This window comes from Trachinotus anak, unplaced genomic scaffold (genome assembly GCF_046630095.1).
Source record: "Trachinotus anak isolate AG129_WGS33_773 ecotype Australia unplaced genomic scaffold, CSIRO_AGI_Tana_v1 ptg000004l, whole genome shotgun sequence".
In the NCBI taxonomy this organism is placed as follows: Eukaryota; Metazoa; Chordata; class Actinopteri; order Carangiformes; family Carangidae; genus Trachinotus; species Trachinotus anak.
In genome coordinates this window covers 26,520,200-26,537,500 of record NW_027273855.1, presented here as the reverse complement: position 1 = coordinate 26,537,500, position 17,301 = coordinate 26,520,200, and the positions used below count along the sequence as shown (strand labels likewise).

The following is a 17,301-nucleotide window of genomic DNA, read 5'->3' as shown; positions in this document are numbered from 1 at the left end:
GAGTACTGCAGAGTACTGCAGAGTACTTCACTGTGTGTATTTTGACTGTGTTCAGATCACATCGCTCACATCATCGAGCTGCTTGGCCCCATTCCTCTGCCCTTCGCTCTGTCTGGCAGGTACTCCAGGGAATACTTCAACAGGAGAGGTGAGACTGTCCCCATAAAGCTCTGTGATTGGCTCTTTGTCTGTGAAATGCACCCTGGGAGTTGTAGTTGACTTCTCTCCTTCAGATGTTGTGTCTTTATCACAGATCAGTTTAATTTCTCTACCTGCAAATGTCTCAGGACACACCTGTCTCACCTGTATATCTGTCTACCTGTCTCAGGTGAACTGCGTCACATCGCCAGCCTGAAGCCGTGGGGTCTGTTTGAGGTTCTGCTGGAGAAGTATGAGTGGCCGCTCGACCAGGCGGCTCAGTTCAGTGACTTCCTGTTGACCATGTTGGAGCTGCAGCCTGAACGCAGAGCAACAGCTGCACAGTGTCTGCAGCATGCATGGCTACACACATAAACACACACACACACACACACACACACACAGTCAGTGGTTGAGGAGTGTTGACATGTCTCTATTTCTCTGTGGTGGTGAGTTCATGTGATGTGGGACATTATCATCTTGACTCACTGCTCTGTGGTCTGACTGACTGGCTGATTGATTGACTGATCTATTAATTGATTGATCGATCGATTGATTGACTGGCTTTGCAGGTAAACAGATTTGAGGCTGAATCCAGATATCCCTGATGACTCGGTAACCTAACAGGTTCAGAACCTCGGAGCTCGTGCACTTCAGGGTTTTAATAGAACTGTTTTTAATGCTTTTCGTGTTTGAACCTTTTGACATCATGAACATACAGGTGGTCCAACTGTGTTCGTCTGTGAACTGTTCTTTATGTTAACCAGAAAACGACGCTACACATGAGTTTAATCCGCTCTGTAAAAGAAGCATCTTGTTTTCCTGATCCTGCTGGATAAAGACTCAGTTCAGTCCAGATCACCTCAGAACCAGTTTCCACAAAACCAGCCTCACAGTGCACACATCTGGATTCAGCCTCAGGTTTCTCCACCCTGCAGACCTTTGACCTCCATTGTGTCACCACAGTGACAGTTGGCAGATTTTACATCACACAAATTGATCTGATTATTTATTAAAAACAGAGTCTGAGAGGAAATGACAACAAATTAGTTAAAACAATGAATCAGGAATCAGCTGCTCCTTCTGTGAACTGCTCCGTGTTTCTGTTTCTATTCATTTCTTATCTTCAATGATTTTTGCTGATCTCTAATGATTTCTGCAGATTTCTGATGAATTCTAATTTGAAACTGTTTGTTGCTGTAAACGTTCTTTCTGTCGTTCGACTGAATTTTCCTGTTTTTCTGCTGAATTCTGTGATTCTGTTTATTTCTGAGTTTTTGTTGAACTGATTGCTGCTGAACCTTTATGAAAACTGTGAGAGGATCTCTGATTATTGGTTATTGATTAAGGACTTTCCTGATAAGTTTTGGTTTAGATGAGCACACTGTAGCTTCCTGACAGGGCCGACCTGTCACAGACTCTGATGACAGTATTGATCGTATTGATCGCTGTATTGATCTCTGTAGCTGAAATTGAGTCGTCCTCAGATGACATCTGACCTCCTCACCTGTTCACCTGCTCTCAGCGTTTTATGTTCATATAAGAAATAGTGCCTTGAAATTACCCTTGACTCCGCCCCCTCCACTTGTCACAGTGACATCACTAGTGACATCACCAGAGACATCGTTTTTTTCTACATGTGTCATCTGTGTGGAGCATTTCTTCTTCTGTGAAAATAAAGATGATGTTGAAAGCTGGCCTAAGATGTTTCCTGACCTTTGACCTCTGACCTTCAGATGCTCTTCACTCAGAATCAAACCGACAACCTGAACAGGAGAGGAGGGGTTGCCTGCTGCCCTCATCGTGAAGGGTTTTTAAACTGTAACTTTCAGCTTTATTAGTAATTGATTATTGATGTGGTAATGATCAGTTATATGGCCTTCATTAAGGGATGAAAATGTGGTAGTATAATAAGGTATAGAAATGTAGAATAATAAGGTATAAAAATGACACAGTATAATAAGATATGAAAATGTCACAGTATCGTAAGGTAAAAAAGTGAAATGGTATAGTAAGTATGAAAATGTTGTAGTAAGTAATAGTATATAAAATTGTAATAGTATATTAAGTTAAATGGTCAGTTTAACAAGTTGTTCAGTAAGATGTGTAATATGTGTGTTAACATGTAGTATAATGACATCACACAGTATCTTTAACAGGTTTAATATAAAAACAACAACAAACCAGAGTGACTCTGGTCTCATGACCTCATGTCCTTTGTCCCTGCAGGTTCACATCAGAACCAGCAGACTGTATCGACCCGCAGGATGTTTTCAGGCTGGAGGAAGTGGGGGCTGATGCAGGACTCAGCTGCTTCGAATAAAAATCACACAGTCATCCTGAAGGTCAAAGGTCAGCTGCTTCAGTCTCTGAGTTCAACAGTTCATACTGCTCTTAATCTTCACTTCTTCCTCCTGACCACTGTCCAGCCATCCTCTTCATCCTGAGGAGGGGGAGGAGGATCGGTCCTGCTGACTGATGGACTGGATGATTGACACTCCATCTCCTGAGCACAGAAAGACTTTATTACAGTTCATCCTCACTGTTGTTACACACCAGCTTCCTGGTCTGCCTGCTGGACACCTTCAGTTGTATGATGAATTATACTACTCAATTCAACTACTTCAGATACTTTTCATGGATGTATGTCAATCATCATCAGTGACTTGTTCAATGTGAATTCCATTTAAACGTTGTGGTTGTTGCTGTGTTGAACCAGGGACTGACCCAGACAGATGTTGTGCTATCTGGCTTAACTTAGGTTTTCTGGAAGGTTAACATGAGGCTCGCTCACTTCTAAATGGGGTAGATCACCTTATGCTGCAGTTTAATCTGGAACAATACGTAACATTTTATAGTAGTGCAGTAAAAAGTACAAGATTTCCTTCTGAAATGCAGAGTATGAAGTAACAAAACAAGGAAACAAGAGAAAACAGGCAGGTTTGAGTTAATCAATGACAGGACATAATATTCACCAATTAGGTAATTTTTCCTGTCACAGTAAACTGAATCTCTTCCTCTCACCTGTGTGTAAACTGACCAATGAGGGTTTGTGACAGGGGAAGATGTACCTGTGTTTCATCATCACTCTCTTCATCACTCTGTGTGGGCGGAACTGTGACCTTTGCCCTCTGACTCTTCTTCTGTGTCAGACTGTCGACTGAGTGTTGGAGCTGCTGCAGCGCCCCTTGCTGCCACTGAGTGAACATCTGCAGCAGACTGACGGACACCTGCATGGAGGTGGAGAAGGGTTAATGCACATTTACACCTGTGTAGATGTATTAGAATCAGGTTGGGAAATGCATTGAGTGAGTGAGTGAGTGAGTGAGTGAGTGAGTACCTGAGGTAAACTCCCATCATCCACCACTGTGTCAAACTCCTGATCCATCAGGTCAGCAATGAAGTCCTCAATCTCACACTGCTGCAGGTCAGCTGATCACCACACACACACACACACACACACACACACACACACACACACACACACACATTCATATGAAAGCTCCTTCGGGGGGGGGGGGGGGGGGGGGGGGGGGTTTCAGCTGCTGGTCTTGACCCGGACCCCTCCTCTACCTGAAGCTGTTCCTGGTCTGAAGGTGGTTTAGTCTGTTTCTTCAGTCCCACTGGGTGAGTTTTCTTTTTTTTAATTTTTTAACACTTTCACTCGTATTTATTATTTTCTTGTAGATAATAGAATTTGTCACTTTTGTATCATGTAATACTTTTATCTGACCACGTCCCAATCACAAAGGAACTGATAATAACACGGCCCTTGTTGTTCGCCATCACGCTGTGCTCTAACCCCTACATCACTGGGAAAGGACCAGAGAGTCTCTCTTTATGCAGACGACCTTCTACTGTATATTTTAAACGTATGTGTATCAGCCACACTGAAATCATTCAGTTTTATATCAGGATATCAACTTCCTTTTGGTCACAGTGAACTATTTCCAATAAATGTAACTGCACCTAATTACAATTTACACAATTTCCAATTTAAAGCATCTCGGCAAAGTTTAATGCATCTTGGAATTTGAGTAACAAGTCCATTTAAAAAACCCTTTCATCCCTAAAATCTCTTTACACCTTGTTTAGCGCGTAGCACAAGACTCTGAACACTGCTCACTACTCCCACTAAATTTAATTTAATGATGAATACTCCTCCAACACTCTCCTGCCTGTTTCACCCATTTTCCTTTTACTTTCTGAGTCTAATTTGGAATTTATTTGGAACAAAAAACTAAGACTACAGAGGGATTTCTTAACTCAGCCTCTTGGAGGAATGACCTGGCCTAATTTTAGGTTTCATTATATTTACAGTTTTGGCTCAGATCTGATTCAGTCCAACCCCTTTCTGCTTGGCTGACTATGGAGTCTGCCGGTGACAGCTCCGTACCCTCCCCCACCAACTGCCCCTTCTGTCCCTATGTTAAAAATATAATTGTCAAACCTCCTTAAGGATTTGGAATAAGTTTAAACGTCTCTTTGATTTACAAACTTTTTCTACTACTGTCTACTGTTCCACTAGTTGTAAACTTCGTCTGTCAGATTTACCATATCATCAAAACTTGGAATCAAATAATTCAAGGATTTATAGGTTGATAATATATTTGCTTCTTTTTAACAGCTCTCCCTTAACATAATTTTCTAAGATACCTCCAAATTCACAGTTTTGTTCACAATAAATACACCCGTGATGAAAGGTATGATTTCATATATTTACAGTAAAATTTATACCATATCTTCAATCGCTCTAAACTCTGTGTGATGGCTCTTTAGGAGGAGGAAGTGGAAGGTGGGATTTCTGAGGAGCTTCATAAACAATGTAAAGTTGTTCACCACACTCACATGACCAAAGTTGGCTTTGTAAAATTATGACAACATTGACCGTTTTGTGAAAAATGTCATCAAACATCTGCAAACCATGTGCATGTTTGTCCTTTTTTTTTTTTTGATTATTATTATTTTTTTGTGCCTTTATTACAGTGCAGTGGAGACCGACAGGAAAGGGGGTAGAGAGAGGGGAATGACATGTAGGAAAGGGTCGAGCCGGTCGGGAGTTGAACCGGCGACTGCCTGCTAAGTACGCACATGGTACACGAAAAACCACTCGACCACTGGGACACCCCCAGTGGTGGCGTACATCTTTGTGTAACTATTGACTGAGATCATTCACACTGATGGGGGAACTGAACAAACCTAATGTCATTTCTTCATCCCTTCTTCAGTGGATCTGACATTATTGGCTTGACGCCTAAAATTGAGGAGATGGACCTTCTCACACTTTGTTGATAAAAGAAATTTTCAATAATTTATAATTTTGAAAAAATCCAACACACATTGAAAGGTTCTTCCAAGACATTTAAAAAGATGTGGGGCCTGTGCAGAGAAAATCAGCCTCTTGCTTTATTTGCTATTTTTATCTGCATTTATTTATTTTAACTCTCTGAAAGGGGGGGGGCTTTTATCTTTACGATAATAAGTGGAATAACACCAAGCCGACTGTGTTGCGTTGTGTTACCATGCTGATGTTATTTTGTCAACTGTATCTTAACGTTACACTGTCACAAGCGCTTAAACAGTGTTGTCAGTCTGTGTATAAAAAACAATGAAGTTTATTTAAAAAAGGACTTTTCACAGTTTATATATAAATTTTACATCATTGTCACAAACCTGCAGGTGAGACTCAATTACAGACATGTGACTGGTGTCACACAGGTAACAAAGTGTTTCTATGGCAACAATAACAGCAGTGTTTTACTACATTTTTATTGGATAAGCTGTTAGCTGCTGTTAGCGTTCTGAGCTAACAGGGAGATGGCACTAATTCAAGCTGCGCTGACCACCACCTGATACAAGATGTTTGAAGCTCGCCTGTGGGAAGCTTCATACATAAATCCAATAATCGATTAATGGTGAAAATCACATGCAGATAATTAAATAACGGAGCTGCAGCTGATGACCACTTGTCTGTAAACACAGTGAACGCCTGCTGAACATCACAGTCCAACTGACCAATCAGAGGCACACGTTGTCATCTGACAGGTTACCATGGTTACCTACCATTGTCAAGGAAATACTGCTGAACAACATCCACCATCCAATCAGCTTTCTGCTGCCCGTACACGCCCCCAAACCCGTTATCCACAGCGATCTGAGGAAGACAGACAGGTGTTAATGAGAACAGACAGACAGACAGACAGACAGACAGACAGGTGTTAATGAGAACAGACAGACAGACAGACAGGTGTTAATGAGAACAGACAGACAGACAGACAGACAGACAGGTGTTAATGAGAACAGACAGACAGAAAGACAGACAGACAGGTGTTAATGAGAACAGACAGACAGACAGACAGACAGGTGTTAATGAGAACAGACAGACAGACAGACAGACAGACAGGTGTTAATGAGAACAGATCTTCAGTCTCTGATGTCATTTAAACTAGATTTAAACCGGAATTAAACTGGATTTAAACTGGAGTTAAACTGGATTTAAACTGGATTTAAACTGGAGTTAAACTGGAGTTTAACTGGAGTTAAACTAGAGTTAAACTGGAGTTAAACTGGATTTAAACCGGATTTAAACTGGAGTTAAACTGAAGTTAAACTGGATTTCAAGTGAAGTTAAACCAGATTTACACCGAAATTAAATTCGAGGTAAACTAGATTCAAACTGGATTTCAAGTGGATTTAAACTGGATTTAAACTGAAGTTAAAACTGGAGATAAACTGGAGTTAAACTGAAGTTAAACTGGATTTCAAGTGAAGTTAAACCAGATTTACACCGAAATTAAATTCGAGGTAAACTAGATTCAAACTGGATTTCAAGTGGATTTAAACTGGATTTAAACTGAAGTTAAAACTGGAGATAAACTGGAGTTAAACTGGATTTAAACTGGAGTTAAACTGGATTTAAACTGGATTTAAACTGGAGTTTAACTGGAGTTAAACTAGAGTTAAACTGGCGTTAAACTGGATTTAAACTGGAGTTAAACTGGATTTAAACTGGATTTAAACTGGAGTTAAACTGGATTTAAACTGGCGTTAAACTGGATTTAAACTGGAGTTAAACTGGAGTTAAACTGGAGTTAAACTGGAGTTAAACAAGGGGCATTTGGCTTCATGCGGACTTGTGCTGGAGAACGTCACCACATCACTTTAAAAGCTGTAAGGATCAAAGTGGCTGCAGTTTTCCGGTGAAGAAGCAGGTGAAACTCACCTGTGAAAGCAGGTGAGATCAAACACAGCTGAGCAATGGTTTCTGAGGAACAGTGACGTGTTGTTTGTCCACATTGATCTTAAAACATTGGCTGTGTAGAAACAAACTACAGAGGTGAGTTACGTGAACACGTTTCCCTCACACTGACATTTAATGTGGAACATAACAACCTTTGTGTTGTTCTACACGTTGTGTCCAGTAGATGTCGTTGTGTTAACATGAAGAACTGAAGCTGTTCTGTGCTTCGTGAAGCTTCATCTCGGCGTCGCTGCCTGTTAGCTTGTTAGCCTGTTAGCTTTAGCCTGTTAGCTTCGGCCCGTCTGCGCCGCAGGGACCGTTTATCTGCTGTCACCTGTCTGTCTGTCACCTGTCTGTCTGTCTGTCTGTCTGCCTGTCACCTATGCGCACAGTTACCTGTAGGACGGGCCAGGTGTGAAGAACCGCTCTCACTCCCTCTGTGAAGAGCATACGTGAAGCTGCGGACGCCGCCATGTTGGATGGACAGACGGAAGCAGTCGAGTGGAGAAATAAAAAACCGCATCAGACAGAAACAGCCGATCCTGATCCGGACCCAGTGGCCTGGCTGGTAAAAAGATTCTTCTGAACTTTATAAATACTGGTCCTGGTTTAGGCTGGAAAGTGGTTTTCCTGAATATAGAGACCATTAACTCAAACAAAGTTTTACCTTTAATTTCTCTGTTACCTCAGAGATGATATGTTAGTTCTCTCTTTATAGTGATACTATCAATTACATTTAAATTTAAGAAAGTAATTTATTATATTCATTTCAATATAAATATCAACAGCATTGATTGGTTTCTAATTTGTGAACAATGGCAATATGCTCAGTTAAATTGACTGAAACCTTCAGAATAAAATCAAAACTGAAACACAGTCAAACTGATTGACAAACTTTAACCTTTGTTGTTTGTATTATAATTATTTTGGATTGTTGTGATGCTTGTGTACATGTTTCTAATCTTAGAGGCTCTGATGTTTGTTTCCTTTTTGTTTAATGATGAAAAAATCTATAAAAGTAAACAGTCTGATTTCAGTCATATTGATCTGCTGTTGATTTGATTTCTTATATTTTATTATTTTTCAATTCAACTTGTTTTTTTTTTTCTTCTGATAAAAATCTATTTAAAGTTTTCCAGGTTTGATTTTCAGCTGAAATTATTTTAAAGAAACACGATACATGTATGTTACATGTATGCTACAACCAGAAATATAACTTTGAATCAGTTTAACAGAAACAAAAACATTTATTTTTAGTACAGACACATTAGCCTTAGAAACATACGCATGAAACAGACACATGGACAGAAATATGTGGACACAAGAATACATGACACCATGAATCTGCTGCTTTAAAATCCTACTCAACTATTTGATCTTAGTGTTGAAACAAGAAAGAGTTAAATGCAAACATAGCAAGTCCCTTAAAAATGCATTAATTTAATCTTAATTTAAGTTTGAAAACATGAGGAGTTTGGTCTGTCTCGCACCTGACACGTAGAATTTAAAGGTTTTTTTTTCTCATTAGTTTAAAAAATATCTTTATAACAGCTCAACCCATTAAAACCCCTTAAAACTTAACACAAAATATTATAACATCCCAAAATGATTTATTGGGCGGCCCGGTAGTCGAGTGGTTAGGGCGCGTACCATGTTGAGCGCAAGACGCTCTTAGCAGGCAGTCACCAGTCCGACTGTTTCCTGCATGTCATTCCCCTCTCTCTACCCCCTTTCCTGTCAGTCTCCACTAACCTATAATAAAGGCATAAAAAGCCCAAAAAAAAAAAAATATATATATTATTAAGACCTTTAAAGGGATAATTAAGGGATTTTATTTTATCAGTTTTACACTGACACCCCTTAAACTGTACAGGTAATGGTTACATTAACTGTCACCGACCTTAATAAAATCATTATTATTATGTGTAACTTAAAGGGATTTTAAAGTGGAAGTGAAATGTTGTCTGATACAGAGGTTTCCATCCTGAGGGTCAAAACCCTCAACAGAGTCTCAGATAAATCCGAGGGGTCACCAGGTCATCACAAGAATAAAAAAAGAAAAACATTTATTTCTCCTGAACAAAAACTTTTCTGTTCATCTCATTGAATTGAACCAGTCAGAGAAAGAGTTGAACAGGTCACTCTTCACACAGTCAACATGGATCCAGACAGGTAAACCTGCCTGTACACCACACCAAAGCAGGGATGTCCACATACTTTTGTCAACAAAGTATTAATTCATTTGTCGTTTCCTCTGACAGAAAACCCAAAGTTGAATCCTGCAGCTGCCGACGTGCCTGTGAGCAGCAGCAGAAACAACACAGACTAGGATTCTTCTGACTCTCTGAGTAAAATCTCTCGTCTTTCTCCTTCTGATGAGTTTCTTCTTCTACTGATTTAATGATTGATGTCTCACACTGACTAAATAATCTCACCACATTCATCATATGACATGATCTTCTTCAGATGGGGTTATCATTAGAGGACCATGAGATGTGATCAAAAGCTCCAGAACAGCTGGAGAAATGGTCCTTGTGATGTGTTTTGTCAGTGAAATGCAGTGAACAATAAGATTCAAACGATCAAATTGTTTTCAGACTAAAAAGTGAAACTGAACGTAACGACGTGCGGATCAGGATCAGGATCTGACTCTGGTTGGAAATTTTTGGGATCATTCTGACTTTTGGTTCAAGCAAATAATAATAATAATAAGAAGAAGAAGAATACACATCTTATAAAAACTGAACATTTGGATGTGAAATTCAGTCACTACACACAGTCACAGTTTGACTTCTTGACTCTTGAGCCTGAGGTTTGAGTCACATGACCTACAGAGCGTAACCTGATTGGACAGAGTTCTGATGGATCGAGTGTCCTGTCAGAATTTAAACAACCCAGTCTGGAACAGATTTTTTAGATCTGAATTTGTTAATGATGAAAAACAACTTTGTGCTTTAACAGGTGTTTGAGGTTTCACACGCTCTGTCAGCAACATCTGGATCAGCCCTCTAAACCAAAGCCTGACAGTCAGACTCTGATCCTGGACCAGCTGTCGCTGGTTTCACAGACCATCCATACGCACTTCATCAGCTCCTCTGCCTGAAATATTAAATCCTGACTTAACCAGCCTGAATATGAATGACTGAATGAATGAATGAATGAGGAGGTTTAAAGCAGTGATGGAGCTGCATCACAGAAGGAGGTTCAGATTAAAAGTTGTTTCTGACAGAAGACAGTCTGAACTCTGCTGAGGAGCTGTGATTGGTCCCTGTGTTAGACCCCACCCACACAGAGCTGTGAGCTGGGACTCCTGGTCGGTTCAGGTTATGTGATCACATCAGTTGGTTCGGTCTGGTTCAGGTTCAGGGGCACATTCAGTCTGAAAACGGTGTGAAACAGGCTTTGACGTACATTTTCTCTCGTGTGGTGGGTGTGTCCGAGGTGTTACCCAATCAACAGACGTGTATATAAACACCAGTGCGCAGTGTGTGTTTAATGTGCCACTGTTGAATGTGCCCCAGGTTCAGGTACAAAGATCCTCCTCTTTTTGTCAGCAGCTGCAGTACACCTCTGACCAATCGGAAAGGACATTTCACCTTAATGAATATTACTTTATGACGTCACTATAATTAGGTTTACCTGCAGGTATCAGTGTTTCTTCTCATATCATATTAATACTTTATTCATGGTTCTGATAATATTGCTTACAATGAATAACTCCACCTCTAAACCAGAGTTGTTGGGTTGCTGTGTGTTGAACCAATGCTGAACTAGCTTTGTAGTACAGGCCTCAGGTGACGTCCCCCTGAGTCCAACCTGCAGGTGATGTAGAGACAGAGAAGAAGTGTAGACAGGTGTACATAGAGGTCACAGGTCACCAGGTGTGATGTTACAGTTCTGACAGGTGACAGACAGGTGAGACTCTGCAGGATATGGAACTGTTGACTTGAGGGAAAACTGAGCTCTAACTTTAGCAAAGTCAACAGGAAGAGACAACATGAGCCATCACATGGATGTGAGTCCAGGTAATGCTCAGCTAAACAGACAGGAAACAACCTGTTGACCTGCTGGACTTCATGCAACAGTAGTACTACGGTCAGTACTCACAACAATACTGCAGTGGCGATACTACTACTACCACTGTAATTGCTTCTATATATACATACTTTCATAGTGTGTTTCAGGTACTCTGGCACTGTGTTACTATCATGTACCACATCATGGTAACCACTCTGAAACCTCCTAGCGATCACCATATGATGCCATAGCAGCTGTCTGGAAAGCCTTTACAACCTCTGCAATCACCCTGTAATTGTATTACCACCAGCTAGTGACACCTTTCAATACGACTTAGTGGCCACATAATAACCACCTGCTAATGCCCTAGCAACAGCCTGATAAGCCATAGCATACACTTAGAAACCACATAAAATGCATCCAGCCATCAACTAGCAACACCCTATCCACAACTTTAATTATGATGATTTATCACCTAGAAACACTTCTACCAATTAGCAAACATTTAGCAGCCATCTATTGAAGCATTTGCACCCTGACAGCCACAGCAACGGTGTAGCAACCACCTGTGAACGCAACCAACTGACTACCACACAGTCGACGAATGTATCACCTTAGCAAAAGTTGAGCATTAATCTGCTATACAGCTAATAATTAGCAACCAGTTATGTATTAACATGTGATACAGTGCCTCCGCTCAGCCAGTGGTCGCTCTAGGTACTGCAACTAAAAACCTATATCTCTCTCCTTTGTAGGAGACGTCTATAAAATGTTGACAGAACATGTCCAGCTATTAACAGGCTCAGTTATTACTCTGAACCTACAGCAGTACGACATGTTCACTACCTGCAGTCTTACAGTGTAGTGGAGGGTCATAACACATGTGAATCTGAACCTGTTTAGGTATGTCACATGGTTCGACTCACATCTGCCTGTTGGTCTCACAGACGACACAGGCACACAGGTCTGACTCCGGCCCTGGGCTAGTGCTGGGCCATATGACACAACTACCAAAACAAAGAGCCTGATCAGAGAAGGCAATGACCCTTCGATAGTCAGCTGTTCCCTGCTGACCAATGTTTGTTAAACGGGTCTGAACAGTTTCCTGACGGTTCACCTGTCCGTTCAGGTGAGTCTGAGTCACGGTCTCTCAGGTGTCCATGTTGGACTCTGTCTCCATCATCATCCAGGTGTCCACAGGAGAATGTCTCCTGTCCTATAAACTGGTCTATAGCCCAGTTCAAAACACAGGAGGAGAAAATGAACTTTATACAGGCAGACACAGATAACAGTTTCTGAAACTTGAACATTGGTGGTGGTAGTTGGTTAGTAGTCAGTGGGTTAATCATGTGTTTGTCTTGAGACAGTGAAGCATGTCTGTTTCAATATGAATGGATTATCTAAAAAGAGTTGAATCACGGGAAACTGGACTTGGTTGTCAGTTCTTTGAAGATGTTTTACTTGTGATCCAAGAGGCTTCTTCAGTTCTAACAGACTGATGAGGAGTCCCAGGTCTTCAAACTCTGTGGGGTTGTTATCAAGGCCATTGATGTCACATGTTTGGTTAGCAATCCTGGCTGTAACAACAGAGTTTAGAGTTTCTGGAGTCACATGAGGCCAAGTGTGAATGCTTGTTAAATCTCCTTGGGAAGGATGAAAGAACAGTTCCTCTGTTGAGGGATGGTTTCTCTTTCGATGAAGACATACATTTTTTGTTGGCTTCACAGTGTCACCTTAACACACCACTCATAGTCAAACTGAACCAACCTCGAATTAATTTCACTGTATCATTATGACAATATATCCTCCTGAGGACCGCCTGTCTAAAAGCTCCTGATTTTCACAATAAAAGCCCAGTGGATAGACTGTGAAAATAGTATTTTGATGGTCAAAGTATGTGTGTGTGTGTGTGTGTGTGTGTCTGTGTAACCATGTGATCTTCATGATGTTGATGTTATCAGGCTCTGTACAGGGATTGGTCAGCAGCAACCTGAGAAGAGAGAATAAAACCATCAGGTGTGTTTCTACAGACTGAAGATTCAATGCTTTGCTCAAGAGAACCTGATCAGCAGCTGTTATTGATCACACTTCAATCTGAGTCACTCTGATCTGGTTCACTTTAATCTATTTTAGCAGCAAGCGAAAAACAGGCCACTGAAACCTCCTGAAAGAAGTCCTGATTTTCCACAGCCATCCCTAAAATCTTTCATAGAGTAATGCAAACCTCTCAAGGACCAACAGTATCTGAAATCTCTTCTAGAACACGCAGAACGTCCTCAAGGACTCTCAGGACCTCCCAACAGAACACTGGAGATGTTTACATAGTTAACACATAATTCAACAAGTCCAAATTGAGACTTTATTCCAGACTCCTGAGAACAGGAGGATGCACTACCATCTGAGTAACTGAGACATCAACTCTACTTCAACACAGCTGTAAACACCTGTACCTAAATGTACCTGACTGACCTGACAGTACGTGATTGACCGACTGAGTGTACCATACTGTCCCTGACTATACCTGACTGTACCTGACTGAACCTGACTGACTAGGCAGACCAGGTTCACAGTCAGAACAGAAAACAGAAGAACGTTTTGGAAGCCAAAAGCCATGTGGCCACAAAACCACAACATGCATGGTTCAGTTCCAGCTGGGACCTTACTGTCTGCCTCTTTACCCCCCACTGTCCAGTAAAATACCAAAATAAATGTTCAAAGAAAATGAAAATGGAAGAAGAGAAGATTATAACCTGCAAGCTTCTTTCTCCGTTTCAGTCTTTGACACTGTTTATTTTATTCTACGTGGAATTTAACCATCACCCTGTGGTGTTAGTGCCTTGCTCGGGACTACACAGGGCAACTATGCTGTTAATGTCAGTGTGAATCTTTAAATCTTTAAACAGCAGCTGAAATATTAATCATAGTCTCCATAAATATCTGTAGCAGCTTCAAGAAGTCAGGATTCATCTCTCCCAGTTCATGTTAGCTCCACCCACAAGTATATACAGACATAACCTCACCTACCAGACATATTAAGACATAAGCTCTGCCTACTGACCACATAAAGACATAATCTCACCTACCAGATATATAAAGACATAATCTCACCTACTGACCAAATAAGGACATAACCTTGCCAACTGACCGAATAAAGACATAATCTGACCTACTGACCATGTAAAAACATAATCTCATCTACTGACAATATAAAGACATAACTTCGCCTACTGACCATATCAGGACATAATGTAATCTACCAGACATATAAAGACATACAATAACTGTGTTTCCCAGGGTCTAACTTGAAATCTTACAGTGTACAGCTGAGGCTGATGGGAATGTAATGAGTTTTGCAGGTATTTGGTCACAAATCTAACATATTGAGAAATGAAAATGTTAATCTAATGATTTGTAAGAGGATGACCAAAGTTATTACAGTTCATTCTGAGGGGAACATGAACCACATTTCATCACAATCCATCCAACAGTTGTTAAGATGTTTCAGTCTGGACCAAAGTGGTGAGTGACATTACAGAGTGAAAAGAAACATGAAATAAATCAAATATTTGTGTAGATGAAATGTATGTTTTCACTGTGGTTTTACTTGTTGATCTATGTATATCAATGTATGTGGTGTACTGTGGTGTTTCAGTACCTGTAGTTTGTAGGATTACTGAAGAATTAATGCAATATTACTGTGTTCTGTCAGGTTCAATCTTTGTCTCTCCATTTTGTTTTTCACTCATCGATTTCTTAGATGATCTGGCAGCCTGGACAACACCCTGGAACACAGCAACACAGTGACTGTCAAGCAACACAGCAACTGTCGGGCAACACAACAACACAGCACCCAACAGGTGACACAGTAAAGTTGAGTTGAGACCTTGAAGCTCCTCTTCCTCTTCTGGACATTCTGCTCAGGATGGAAAATGATGACATAAACCTTCGGCAAATAGAGCATCCCAAGAGAGACGGACGCACTGAGAGACATGGAGACAGTCAGAGTGGCTGTCTGGATAAACATCTGTAGAGACAGAGACAGACACACTGAGAAAGAACTACTGAACCATGATGATATTTACAGAACAGCCTCAGTGCTCTGTAGCATGTGACACCTCCGATGACTCAAAGCGCCTGTAGAATTTCCTCAGTACCCATGTGAACCGCCCCAACAGAACCCGACCTCTACCTAAAGCAGCTGTTGTTCAGTTAAATTCTGCATTTTAATGCAACAACTGTCTTTGCTGTTCCTCGTTTGTTGTATGTTTTGCAACTAACAAACTGTAGAGTAGACAATCTGCATCTTGTTTACACCGGCATGTACATCGCTAGTGTACATGAACGGTCATGTGATTAGTGTTTTTAGGTGTGTTATTGTTGACGGATATTATTTCTGATATGACGCTAAAACACTGGAAAGAGATTGTTTTGTTTTAAAATGAAATCGTATCAGTGTGGATTTGACCTTAGTCTTGCACCTCCCTTGGGACCATTTTGAGAAACTCTACCAGGCCCTGTTGCCCCCAACAACACAGACCCAGGGTCACAGGGACAAAAACCCCTCCACCATGACAAGGTGGTGATTCTTGAGTGATCCCTCTGCTTCAATAAGACACCTGTCACAACTGATGGTGATTCACTGCACACACACACACACACACACACACACACACACACACACACTGCTCCCTGTTTCCATTGTGTTTCTTTTTTATAGGGATTTATGTATGCGTCTGTGCTAAGCCATTAGACAATAGCAGAACTCCCACATTTCTTGTGTTGCTGTAAAAACCTTCACTCACTCTCTTAGTGTTAATCCTCCTGCAGCTCTGTGTTTGTTAATGTCCTTCTCAGATAGAGAAGAAAACGACTTATTTTATTTCTTCCTCCAAAAAACATCTGACGTTCCTCAACTCTAAGACTTCAGCAGAAGAAATGAGGAGAGAGGAGGACTGAATCTTATCACAGAGAGGCAGGAGGACGATTTCCTGTGAATTTAATTCTAATTTCAGTTGTTACTTCTCTGGAACACCTCAGTCTCATTCTTGGATTCCTGGGATTCAGAGCTGTTGTTTCTTCTGTGTATAGGTCTGTATGTTCCCTTTCTGTTTTGTCTTTACAAGCTTCTGCCTCAGAGCGTAATTGGACTTTCAAGCCATTTGCAATGCCAATACCACATAAACCTGGACATAGACTCTGGGTCTGAAAAGCTAAGCCAATGCTGAAGAGTCTTAAAGCTGCATCTCTCCACTGACCATCAGGGGGCGACTCCACTGGTTGGAAACAGAGTCTGATTGCATTGAAGTCTATGTGAAAATGTCTCCACTTCTCTCTGATTTATTACCTCAGGAAACGTTTTCCTGATGAGTTTATGTCTCAGTATCTAGTTTCAAGTCTTCTTCAACACAACATGATGTTCATTTTTTAAATTATGCTCCATTTAGAGGAAAATAGACCATAAAGCAGGGGATGCATTAGGGCGGGGCTACAGTTTGATTGACAGACTGTACCACACACTGCGACCTGCCTACCAATCAGGATAGAGGACAGAGCAGGTCAGATCCACCCCTCCCTCCTCCTCAGCTCCACCTTGTCCTCCAAATATGGTTTATTCTGGTATGAAAAAACAAAGATGGTGATTTACACCTCTTTGATTCAGGCTGAAGATCTGCAGGTCTGGTTAAACCACCTGCTGGACCTCACTGGACAACCTATTTAAGAAACCACCAACAGGGCCCTGAGAACCCATCAGAGATCACAAGAAGATTATTGATAAACTACAAACTGATGTTAAACGAACTGTAACCTGATAATAAGTTAACTATAGACTGATAATAAATAACTATAGATTGATAATAAATTAACCGTAAACTGATAACAAATTAACCATAGACTGATAATAAATT

The 17,301-nt window shown here is 40.8% G+C and overlaps 3 protein-coding genes and 1 long non-coding RNA gene across 5 annotated transcripts in view; 2 read left to right on the top strand and 2 right to left on the bottom strand.

Moving 5' to 3' along the window:
- The window catches only part of srpk3 (SRSF protein kinase 3), a 16,494-nt gene extending 14,659 nt beyond the window's left edge, over window positions 1-1,835 (top strand). For both annotated transcript variants that reach the window (XM_071477518.1, XM_071477517.1), the window contains exons 16-17: window positions 56-148; window positions 329-1,835. In XM_071477518.1, coding sequence (XP_071333619.1) covers window positions 56-148; window positions 329-513 — 278 coding nt within the window. In that variant the 3' untranslated portion in view covers window positions 514-1,835. The remainder of the gene's footprint in view (window positions 1-55; window positions 149-328) is intronic.
- Window positions 1,836-2,285: 450 nt separating this feature from the next.
- tsr2 (TSR2 ribosome maturation factor) lies at window positions 2,286-7,930 on the bottom strand. Its single transcript, XM_071477533.1, has 5 exons — window positions 7,775-7,930; window positions 6,202-6,292; window positions 3,479-3,570; window positions 3,210-3,368; window positions 2,286-2,644 (listed from the first exon to the last, which is right to left on the bottom strand). The coding sequence occupies exons 1-5, from the start codon at window positions 7,850-7,852 to the stop codon at window positions 2,540-2,542; spliced, it is 525 nt and encodes a 174-aa protein (XP_071333634.1). The 5' UTR covers window positions 7,853-7,930; the 3' UTR covers window positions 2,286-2,539.
- LOC139621206 (uncharacterized) lies at window positions 7,734-16,211 on the top strand. Its single transcript, XR_011690947.1, has 3 exons — window positions 7,734-7,946; window positions 9,640-9,726; window positions 15,153-16,211. It is a non-coding gene; the product is annotated as an uncharacterized lncRNA (long non-coding RNA).
- Window positions 12,093-17,301, bottom strand: part of grm6a (glutamate receptor, metabotropic 6a) — a 26,079-nt gene continuing 20,870 nt past the window's right edge. Inside the window, exons 14-16 of the mRNA XM_071477519.1 lie at window positions 15,279-15,419; window positions 15,051-15,177; window positions 12,093-13,385 (exon numbers count right to left, since the gene is read on the bottom strand). Of these exons, the coding sequence (XP_071333620.1) occupies window positions 15,088-15,177; window positions 15,279-15,419 (231 nt within the window). The 3' untranslated portion in view covers window positions 12,093-13,385; window positions 15,051-15,087. The remainder of the gene's footprint in view (window positions 13,386-15,050; window positions 15,178-15,278; window positions 15,420-17,301) is intronic.